Source organism: Polyergus mexicanus, unplaced genomic scaffold, assembly GCF_030449975.1.
Source record: "Polyergus mexicanus isolate NDT 795.1 unplaced genomic scaffold, iyPolMexi1.0 SCAF_22, whole genome shotgun sequence".
Lineage (NCBI taxonomy): Eukaryota > Metazoa > Arthropoda > Insecta > Hymenoptera > Formicidae > Polyergus > Polyergus mexicanus.
In genome coordinates this window covers 1488227-1500235 of record NW_027223342.1, presented here as the reverse complement: position 1 = coordinate 1500235, position 12009 = coordinate 1488227, and the positions used below count along the sequence as shown (strand labels likewise).

The 12009-nt window shown below is 29.9% G+C and overlaps 2 protein-coding genes across 3 annotated transcripts; both read right to left on the bottom strand.

The window, feature by feature from the left end:
* Positions 1-12: 12 nt before the first annotated feature.
* On the bottom strand, positions 13-8063 carry LOC138942507 (BTB/POZ domain-containing protein 10-like). 2 transcript variants are annotated; one of them, XM_070312750.1, is made up of 7 exons: positions 7829-8063; positions 7328-7453; positions 6051-6176; positions 4837-5001; positions 4138-4409; positions 3559-3756; positions 16-2286 (listed from the first exon to the last, which is right to left on the bottom strand). In XM_070312750.1, the coding sequence occupies exons 1-7, from the start codon at positions 7975-7977 to the stop codon at positions 1823-1825; spliced, it is 1500 nt and encodes a 499-aa protein (XP_070168851.1). In that variant the 5' UTR covers positions 7978-8063; the 3' UTR covers positions 16-1822. The 2 variants fall into 2 exon arrangements, with proteins under 2 accessions (XP_070168852.1, XP_070168851.1); XM_070312751.1 differs by lacking the exon at positions 6051-6176 and having other exon boundaries at positions 13-2286.
* A 702-nt stretch (positions 8064-8765) lies between these two features.
* On the bottom strand, positions 8766-10757 carry LOC138942505 (DNA ligase 1). The gene is made up of 4 exons (XM_070312749.1): positions 10609-10757; positions 10048-10532; positions 9629-9961; positions 8766-9535 (listed from the first exon to the last, which is right to left on the bottom strand). Exons 1-4 carry the CDS (start codon positions 10664-10666, stop codon positions 8819-8821), a joined length of 1593 nt encoding a protein of 530 aa, XP_070168850.1. The 5' UTR covers positions 10667-10757; the 3' UTR covers positions 8766-8818.
* Positions 10758-12009: the final 1252 nt, after the last annotated feature.

Sequence of the window (12009 nt, the reverse complement as noted above, 5' to 3'; positions counted from 1 at the left end):
GAAAATAATTGAGGAACAGGATGTTTCTTAATAAATGGGAAATAATAGATCGTAAGTACCTAAAAATAAACCAAAAAGTTAATATAAATATATGTAAAAGTATTGTTTGGTTTCGGCGTTATTTCAAAAACCTCACACATGTTCTTATCTTATATGTATATATAATGCTCAAAATAATTACTATTTACAAGTATTTTTACAAGCTCGCATATGCATCATTATTGGATCGTCTCACATTCTCAAAAATATCAAGTGTCTTCTGAATTTACTAGTATGGACTGTTAACAAGTATTTCCGTTATCAAAATGAATCATTAAAACATGACATTTTTAGAACTGTCTCACACGTCGCTAAGTGGCTCCAATTCTACGACTTTTCGTTTAGAGACATTTTATAGGACAATACAAAAAGACATAAGAAATAATTATAACTCTTTAAATTCTTGTTTATAAATATTTGAACGAGATCTGTTACATTATGCAAAACATAGACAAAGCTGTAATTCAAGAAAAGTAATTAAATTAAATTAATATATTGGTTATACATTTTATGTGAATTTATTTTCTTTTAAGTTCTCCATTCAACTTTAAAATATTTCCCTTATCGGGGAATAAAAGTTGTAACAAAAATAATAAGTTTTTGTAAGGAATAAAAAGGGGGCAAAAATTTATTGACAAATCGTATTCAATTTTATTATAATAGTATAAAATGGGAACGTGAAAACGGGTTGATAGTAGAAGATTCGATAATATATAGCGTACTTGCATAATACAAGAAGATCGTAAATCTAAACATTTTATATTTTACAAAATTGCAAAAACCGCAAGGGAGAGGAAAAGAGAACAGCAGTCTGCACCTTCTAATTAATGTGATTAAACATAATTTAGAAGAGCTATATCACAAGAGAGGCGCTAGACGAAGAAATCTATCTTAATGAGTCTTTTTTTAAACATAGTCACATACAATATATCCCGAAAAGCCATATACACTAAAAAAAGAAAGAAAACGATTATATCCGTATTATTATCGTCAATTACAAATATTTCTTTTTTCTATAACGATAGATCTTTTTTCTAAAATCGTACCGATCTTGAAGAAGAAAAATCTTAAAGTAAAATCAATACATTGAATCATGAAGATTGCAATTCATGATAACTTTTTCGATATTAATCAATTTTTTCAACCATAGGATTATGTATAGAGATCACATGTACCAAAGACTTAAAAGTAATAAAAAAAAGTTCAATTATTAATAAAATAGAAAAATTAAGTCTTGTTCACGCAAATTAGAACAATCAAGTTTATTTCCTCTTTTAATTTAAATAATTTTCTTTGTACGAAATTATATGAGCTCTGGATAAAAAATATAAAAATTACCTCATTAATAAATGATTTACTTCCTCTTCTTCAAGTTTTAGAACAAGACATCTTGCAAAATCTTTAGGATGTCTATTTTCAAAGACCAATGTATTATAAAGTCTTCAGAATCCAATGCACTTCAATTTTTAAAGTTCGATGTATCTGATTCTTCGATATTCAATGGATTGCAGAGTCTTCAAAATTAGCAGAGTCAAACATAATCCTCTTCAAGAATTCTTCAAGTTTCTCTTCAAGTTTCTCTTCAAGTTTCAAAATCATCTTCATGGTCTTCTGTAAGCATCTTTTCAATATCTTCTTTGGAATTCTCTTCTCGACCATTTTCAAAATCTTCTTCAAAGCTTTTTTATATGTTCTTCAAGATTCTCTTCAAAATCTTTTTAATAGGATTTCCTCAGAATCTTCTTTAGAATCCCTAAATCTTACTTTAGCTTATTTCCACTTTTCATGGTAGTTCATCAGATGGTAGTGGACCCAAGTCTTGATCGCCAGATCCCATAGGTCCATCCACATCAACATCCGAACCCATAGGAAGTCCAACCACTTCCGGTTGAGGAATTGCTCCTTCAGCAACCTGAAGAAGCATAGGATTTCCAGCTGCATCCAAAACAGGATCAGCCGTGGCTTCAGCGAGATTTGTCACTGACTTGGATTTAACACATTGAAAGTCAACGTGACGGCTCTTGGCCTCTTCCTTCTCCCATGACATATGGATAAAGGGTCGCTGAACGTAGTTGTAAATGACCTCGGCGCGACCACCGGCGCGTTTCTTTACTTTCTCTTTATAGGTTGGGTAGCCCTCAATGCCTAGGCGAATTTTTTTCAAACCGCGTTCTTTCATCACTTGCTTGGCCACGTCTCGATTCTCGATATACTTGAAGAAACGATACATTGCCGTACTGTTGACAGCTGAAAATAAATAAAGAATGATATGTGATATGAAGTTAGCGGTATTTAGGATCTGGTAGATTTCAGTCAAAAAAAATGGATAAAAGAAAAAAAAAGAAAAAAAGACAGCACCAATAAATTTAAAATTATAAATAATAAACAATTAAAAATTAATTTGTTGCATTTTTATATATTTAATAATAGCTTAACGAAAGAGATAAAATAATACAAAAAAATAAGTAATAGATTAAAATATAACCTAATAAAATCATAAAATATTCTTACATATTTAATTTTGAAATATCATATATTGAGGCCCACTAAACTTTAATTTTTCAAGAGTGTATTATATTTATATATATTTTTAAAGAATATTATATTTATATATTTATATTTACTATTGTATTTATTATATTTATGTTTATTATGACAGTGGATTACTAGTTAGATTGTATATAAATATGTTTTCAGCACTTCCTTAGTATGTAGCATTATATATAGGATATATTATGGGATCGTATTAATATCGCAAGTTAGCTTGAGCATTCATTATTGAAGAAAATAGGTGGAACTAATAGACACTATGCATTTTCAAAGGCAAAGTTAATCGATTTTTCATTAAATACAGAGTGATCATGATAATGTGCAAGGTTAGCGCGTATTGTATACAATTTTATAACTAAAAAAATTGCACATGTCTTTTTAGATCTTTCCAAAGTTGTACTTATATCTATAGTAAGTTATATGAACTTTTTCACAAAAGTATGAAAACAAGCAAATAAAGATTTAAAAAATATAATAAATCTATTTTAAGTGAGATGCACAGTACACAAAGTAATTATAATCTTCTAATATCTACCTGTTAATCTATATAAAGTTTTTAATTTCTAACTCTTCTAAACTTTAACATCATATTATAATTATATATTTATGAAATAATAAGACAGAAAATTATGAATATTCTACATTAATAGTGTAAATTTCCACTTTTTGCTATGACAAGTAAAATTGCATTAATAACAGCAATAGAGTACTAACAATACTAAAAAGTAAAACATTGCTAAAAATAAAATTGCTTTTCCAACAAATAAGATAAAAATATATTACAAGTCTGATATATAGTATCCAAAATTATTATTTCCATATTAATTGATATAAAATGTCATTAATTAATAACAAAAAAACTTCGATTGATTAATCATTTAAAGTTTTATCTCTTTTTAGAGTTCTCAATCTAAGTAGATGCATATATAAAATACCTCAAGAAGAAACTTTAAAATTTTGTTTATTTACTTTGGGAATATTCTTCGCCCATTTGAGGAGGATATTCTTCGTCCCAATCGACTACGTCATCCTCGAGCAAGACGACAATGTGACATTCGCGATCGCCACGTCGCGCACTATTCACCATCAACGGCAAAATTAGATCCTCCAAGAATACCTCAAACTGACAACGCGCGCCTTCATTCGACAATTCGTGCAGCAATCCTCCTGTAACAACAAAATAAATACACATTTTTAATCTCAAAAACTTACAAGCAAGATCAATCATTTCCTGTTCGTTTAATGTTCTTTCTATTTATACATTCAATTCCTTTCGATTCATTGCTTAATTCAATCTGAATTGATTTAACTTTAATTAATCTATTAATTTGTGATACATAAGAAATTTTTATTTACAATATTAATTGTATTTCCATCATTTCTGATCTATTTGTATTATTGTTGTTATGTGTTTCATATTAATTATTAATATATAACAAGCACAGAGAGAAAACAAACTCTCACATAAAATCTCGTTATATCTTATAATAAATTTTGTATTTTTAAGATATGAAAATAAAATTATATAAATTTGTTCATAATACTTACTGAGATTTTGGCATTTCACCGTGCTAGCATCAAAGGGTACCAGCAGATAGTCGCAGGCCTCTCGTAGTTCTTGAACACTTACAGTTGGAGGGCATCGAATTACTCCGCCCTTATAGTACTCTAAGATAACGCGAAAAACCATGGCAGAGATGCCATCGGCGACCTCGTATTCACCGCGTTCATTAGGCTGGGCATATTCTACTCCCGAGCTGAACATGCGACCCAACATTGTGTTGGGGTGCACCGTGAACAAAGCTGGGTCAACAATAAATCTGAAATAATAAATAAAATAGATTAAATACATAAATTTAACAAAGAAAAAAAATTAATTAGTAAATCAGATAAAAAACAAAAAATAAATAAATGTATATCCTTTGATAACATTCAAAATGTACAATAAAGCATAATATTTTTTCAGTAATGTAAAATTAGCTTTCTTAAGTCTCCAAATTTAACTTATTGCAGGAAATGTATGTGTATTTGTACGATGTATTATAATTATGTTATAGCGCACATGCATACAAATACATGGTAATAGCAAAGATTTGGATTTAATTTAAAAAAATTTTAATATTACACTTTTAATATTTAATTAATACATTAATGTGTAAAAATTTATATTTAATTAAGAAAAAATATATTTTAGTACTTAAATACAAATTTCATTAATTTGCTACATTATAATATAAATCCTATTACCTAGTGTTATCAACAATGAGAGTGATTCTTTCGTCGCTGGCTGGTTGATTGCTGACTCCGGTAGTAGATCCTAATATTGCCGATCCTCCCGATATGGCGTTGTCTCTGCTGCTGCTTTGATTCTGACTCTGAGCCTGTTTGGTGATGCCAATGTTTGTGCGAATCCTATGAGGATAAGATTAATAATCTCCCTTAGGGAGAATATGCAGCAGCATACTCTTTGGTATACATATCGTATGAGAAACGCTATCGCTGGTAATATATAAATTAACGCGATCCGCGAGACCTACCTTGCAACTTGCGAAGCCCAATCGCTTGATTTTGAGATATTGCATATTATTAGAAGAGAAAAATAATTTTTCCAAATAAATACATACAGCTAGAAATTGCTTTTATTTATTTTTTTATTTTTTTTTATTGGAATAAATGTTTATGTTTTTATATGTGTATTCCCAATCTAAATAAAATAAAAAATAAAAATAAAAAAAGCTGTATATATAATAAAGATAAAAATTATTATAGTAATAGAAAAAGATAAGAAATATACATAAAAAAATTCTTTTTTAACTATATACATATATATATATATATATATATATATATATATATATATATATATATATACATATATATATATATATATATCAGGCTACATCTTAAAAATAAATAAATTTCTTTATTGTCTGTTCTAAACATTTATTAAAATAAATATTTATTTTTATTATTAATTATTTTTGTTTAAAATAAAAATGTGTAATTTTTTTTTTTTTTTTTTTTTTTGGTATTATATAATATAATATATAAAAAAATAAAATATGTAATATATTATATTAATAATTATCATATCAATATCATCATCAATTACATATAAGATTATTTATTAAAAATATATTATCTTATATGTTTATATACGTGTATGTTTTTCATAAAATTTTTTAGAAATTTATAGAAAGCAAGATATTATTTATTAACAATTGTACTAAGAAAATAAATTCTTGATAATAATTTTTGGTATAATGATAATTAAAAAAGTAATGAATTAGATAACCAATAAAAATTATGGATATTATCATAAGATATTGTTACATATTTCTTCTCCTTTTAATTTCAGTTTTGTTCAATAAAAAATTTCTCGAGGCTGTTAAGTTAGAAAAGAATAGATATAGAAAAAACTTTATGGGAATTTCCTGTTTTTATCTATTACGTGCATTTACCTGTTATACTGATTTATGAGATTCGTGCTCTGCGAATTTCTGCCGGAATTGAAAGAATGACAATGCCGATCGCCGCTGCTGTCCCTCTGTACCAGACAAGATTTCGGCTTCGACGAGCCACCACAACTATACATGCACAGAACAACCACGTAATCTTATACTAATTAGCTACTACACAAGCAACTATACATCTCTACTATACTAATTATACGCGAATTCTAGAATGTCCTGTATATATTTTGCAATCTATTTTTGTTAGAATCAAATTCGTGTGATATAAAAAAATGATTTAAGATATTTTTCCATGTGCCAATAGCAAAAGATTGAATTTCATTCTCGTTCATTTGACTTTATAACATTTGATTTTATAAAATCCAAATTTCGGTATAATTAGCATGCAAAACTGCATGTTATGAAATATTATATCATTTTCAGTCAAAGTGCAACTGCACAAGGATAGTCTGGTTCAAAAAGATTATATTATCAATTATCTTATATGCATGTATATGTATATATAAACAATTTCTATTCTTGATATACAACAGACTCTGATATGAGAACAATTTTATAAATTTCTCCAATTTTTCCTAATTATTATGATATACAATTATTATATATACAAAACATACAAGAAATTTTATCTCTACTCATTTTTCTTTCATGTATAGAGTAAAGATAACAAATCCTGAGCAATAATTAAATATCAATACTAAATATAAACTATTATAACTAATATTAATGCAATTTAATAGGATAATGCATAATATAGCATTGAAAATGTATATATGTATAATAATATATTCCTAATAAAACATACAATATTTATATAAGAAAAGTATATTGACAAATATTAAAAATATATAATTTGCATATTATGCATTTTCCATAGCTCAGAATATCGTATAACTGTAATTAATTTTTTGCCAATTTTGGTAGAATAATGCGTGTAAGTTTTTTTACATAAATTAAGAATATATGCATGCGTGTAACAGAGATTTGGAAGGACAAACCTAACCTAAATGCATGCTGATTGTGAGAGATATCTATGATGTTGTAAGAAATTAGAATAAGATGTAATTTATTTTCGTTCAAATAGCACAGCGCAATTTGACTTATCTGCAAAAATGTTAACTCCTTGAATGTTAATAGTAATATTGCGATTAAAACGAATTTACTAAATATGTTACTGAATCTCTATAAAAATTACTCCATAGGCATTTTTCGTGTTATCGGATCCAAAACTGAATAAAGATTCTGAATTTAAATGTAATTTTCACCTCAGTCTATTTTTGTACAAACGATGCCTTCCTCTTCCATCAGTCTCTTTGTAATCAGTCTCTGTATCGCTGCTGCTATCTTGCATATAATTGACTCGCTCTGATGGGTTCGACATGTTGAACCACCTGACAAAAGTCGAAAATATGTTAATTTTTTATAATTTGCTAAAAAGCAAACTTAACCTTGTACTGTTTTGCAAATCTGGTATTCACGTATATTTATAATATTTTCAGCAAAATAACCGTAATCTAACAAATTTCTGACAATTCATTACTCTGTCATTTTGATAAGTAATAATATGTAGTAATATCAAATTTTGTGCTAAAATTGATGAGAAAATGTGTATTTTGCATGCAAATCAAGATAAAACCGATAAAATATCTGTTTTAATAAGTTTTTGAACTTTCAATGCTTTCTGTCTCTCTTTCGAGGTTAACTTCGCCATTTTCGTTAAATGTAAACAATATTTTGTATAATTAATAACTCGGGATGATACTTACGAGCTCGAGTTTGATAGGAACCAACTGAGCTGCTTTAAAAGCTTCTTCGTGGACTCACAAATCTCCAGATCGTACGAATCGGCACGAATACAATTTAACCTGACAATGACAGTTCTTCGATCGACGAACTCGATCGTATGACCACGCATGACTGCATTCAATCGTGTCGTTAGTCATCGCATATCGTATACACGAATCAACACGAACACTGACGGAGATACACGAAGAGTGCCAAGAATGAACTATAGATTATGCCCGTGATTCTCAAACGTAAACTTGATGCCTATTCTCGATTCTAATGCAGGTGTAATGCGGCGTCTACAATAGAGATTTTAAGCTCGAGTATTCTTCTCATACTTGACTGTGATTGGTCAATTTCTTAAGGCTTAGGGCTTAAAATCTCTATTGTAGATGTCGCATAAGAGAGATGTTTCTACCCCTCTGTAAACCGCGGCTGGTACTACATAAACGGGGGATGATTATTGATGTTCGATAAACGTGGCAAAGGACTCATATCGCCGAAAGAAAATGGGATTGTTCGATCGTTTAGCGAATCTTCTTGGTCTTAGGAAAAAAGAAGTAAACGTTTTAGTAGTGGGCCTTAATAACAGTGGTAAGTCGACGGTCATAAATAATTTCAAACGCGAGGATGACCGTTGCATAGACATAGTGCCCACTGTCGGGTTTAATGTCGAGAAGTTCGCATGTAAGTTAAATAGCGAGGAGCGATAAAGTGCCCAAGATGTGAAATTATATTGCTTTTAATGCTACATATTTATTATTGCACCAGCATAGTCTCAAACTCAAATGGCACTCTATTTATTTTGCAATAGGGTATCAAATTAAAAAAATAATACGGCTAATTGTAAGAACTCTAATTGTAACATAAATGATGAAAATTTTATAAATACCTTAAAGAATGCACAGAAAATATATATATTTGTTACCACAAGATATATGCTTTGTTATCTCTTATACAAAATTCTATATTTATTTTCTTATATTTTTATTTTTCATACTTCTCGTATGGCGTTGATTTGTCCTCACAGTTCGTAAACGTGACAATGATCTAATCGGTTTATCAGTATCTTGTGATAATTTTGGCATCTTTCTTTTTACAATCTTCTTATTTGTTAAATGACTATTTTTAGAGTCGTTTAACTTATCTGCAGTTTGTTTCAGTGCTTCAATATCTGTGATATTTATGATATCGTCTGCATTAGATGATGAGGATATTTTTCTACTTTTCCTGGTACTACGATATAATGGAGTACTAGTGCCTAGCGGAATCATCTTTGGCTTCTTTTTATCAGGTTCATTGTGCAGTTTTGATACAAACAAAGAATTTTCGTTCATAGAATTGGCAGAATCTGTAATCTGGTTGATTTGAAAATTCAATTTTGTCTGTTTGAATTTTTTTTTAGATTTATGCAATGGTGTTTCTTCTGAAAGATTTCTATAAACTTTCTCTTGCTGTTTTGAGGTAGATGGGACTATCTCTGTTTCATTTTTTCTCATAGAAATTTGCCGTGAACTTTTAGTGTGTGTTTGATTATCTTCCTCATTACTTTCTGAAGATTCAATATGTTTTAAATTTTTCTTTTCATTCCACTTCTTCTGCAGTTCACGTCTTCTCTTGCTTTTTCTCAGTGATCTTTTTCGAACCAATTGCAATTCTACTAAAAGGCTTTCACAACTGCTAGTATCCTGGGGAAAAAAAAAAAATTATAATAAAATATATTTTAATCATAAGTTGAAAATCATTTTTTATTTAAACTTATATATATTTAAATGCTGTACATTTAATTCTAATGGACTGTCACAGTTGTTCATCCATATAAACCCAGAATCTTCTGTTAAAATCTTGTCAAATGCTGTTTGTAAATCTGTTTTCTTGAACTCATTCAAGTATATTTTCAATCGTTGTCTTACATCATCGCTTAGTTTGTTTTTTTCCATTGCATCAATGTTAATTTTATATGGTCTTGCTTTATCCGAATGATACAGTAAGTATATTATTAAGTTCATATATCTATCATTTTCTATGTCATGTACACCATACAATTCTAAAATGATGTGCGTATATCCCATGTTAGACTGTAGAGCACAATGCTTCATATGCGAAATATGTTTCTAAAACAGACATTATTCGTGATTTGTTAACATTAGCATATTGTATATAATTTTATACCATTCATTCTCATAATGCATAAATATACTTTTAATGACAGGAACTGTTCTTGCCGAACGATATAACAGTCGATATCGTGTTTACAACTCTTTAGAAAAGGACTTAAATTTTCCAATTTGTCGATAGGTATTTTGGTCAGCATCTCATTCACATCAATCGACATTGGCAGTATCCATTTCCCCAAATGGCCTTTTCTATCCTTAATGCAAATCTGTATCGCGTATATATCTTTCTTCTGTCGCTCGCTCGTCGATGTAAAGTTGAATACGACTTCATCCCTCCGAAATTTGACGCAACGAAGACCGGCGAAATTATATAGATCATTTCGCAAATCAACTTCGATATTTGGTATCTCTCTGGAACGTGATGAAGTCTCCCAGTTTTGCGATTCGGATATATGTCCCTCCACATTTGCAAAACGTAACGTCTCCAGTTCCCATTCGCATTTTTGAATTATGCATTCCAACTCCTGTATCTCTCGGAGCAGTTTTTTCTTTTCCGCGATCGTCGAATCTAAAAATCGAAAAATCGGTTACTCCTTCGTCGTTTGAATAGGGTTAGGATATTTGACGACAAACAATTCGTGCACCTTCATCAGCCGATTCGACATTCGTATCATTATTGACGGGAGAGCTATGCGCTTGCATTTTCCGTTACACGAATTACTCGTATATCATTTGCAATAATAACAGTGTTGAACGATTTTAAACAAACTCGCGCGCCAAAAGAACAGTTGGATGATTCAATACTGTAACGAGCGATTCATGAACGATTGTTCGTGATTGGTGTATCATTCTACTTTTATCCAAAGTCTAAAAGTATACACCAATCACGAATAGCCGTTTAAGGAGCGAGTGTAGTACTGGATTCACCCTCAATATGATGGTTCTCAAATATTTTCATCTCGGACTCCTGAGAAATATGGAAGTATTTCTAGATGGCGCTTTTTTATATTTATTATTTATGCGACCAATTATTTTTTCGCATAATAATGAATGATGCTTGACGATATAAATAATAAGATTTTAATTAAAATTGCATTGAATTTCATAAAAAATGATTCTTCGAAAAGAAAAAGAAAAAGAATTCAAAAATTTACCTTTATCAAATTGCACGTGAAATAGAATTTATACATGTATAAAAATAATGTTTTCACACGAATCTTTTGTTTATATAATATTTGTGTATATAATAATAAATAATACACATGTATATATTATTAATACCCAGCTTTTACTTCGGTATAATAAGCCAAAGTTATGTTGTTTCAGTTAAGAATGTCAATTTCACCGCTTTCGACATGTCGGGTCACGATCGTCATAGGTCCTTGTGGGAGCATTATTATAAAGATTGCCACGGGATTATCTTTATAATTGACAGTAGCGATAAACTTCGATTAGTTGTCGTGAAGGAAGAATTGGACATGCTCTTGCAACATCCCGATGTGGCAGGTATATATATATATATATATATATGTGTGTGTGTGTGTGTGTGTGTGTGTGTGTGTGTGTGTGTGTGTGTGTGTGTGTGTGTGTGTGTGTGTGTGTGTATCATCTTCTCTTCATGGATATAAATGATAAAATTAATATCATCAGAAGTTGCTGTAATAAAAAATAATGATATAATAAATTTATTTAAAATAACAAGAAAAAATGAGAGAGAAGAGAGACACACACGCAAGTGCTTTCGCAACAATCCTTGAATTGTTCGAAATTCGAGATGCAACAAGCAATTAGAATTTAGATCGATGATTACACAAAGCTCGCGCGAAACTCTGACGCAAAATATACGTTTCAGGTCGCAAGATACCTATCCTTTTCTTGGCGAATAAGATGGATTTACCCGACTCCTTGACCACGGTAAAGCTGGTCGCTGGACTGGGACTCGAGCGAATACAGAATAAACCCTGGCATATACGGGCAACAAACGCGATAACCGGCGAAGGTTTGCAGCCAGCGATTGAGAGTACTCTGCGTTGATACCACTGCTT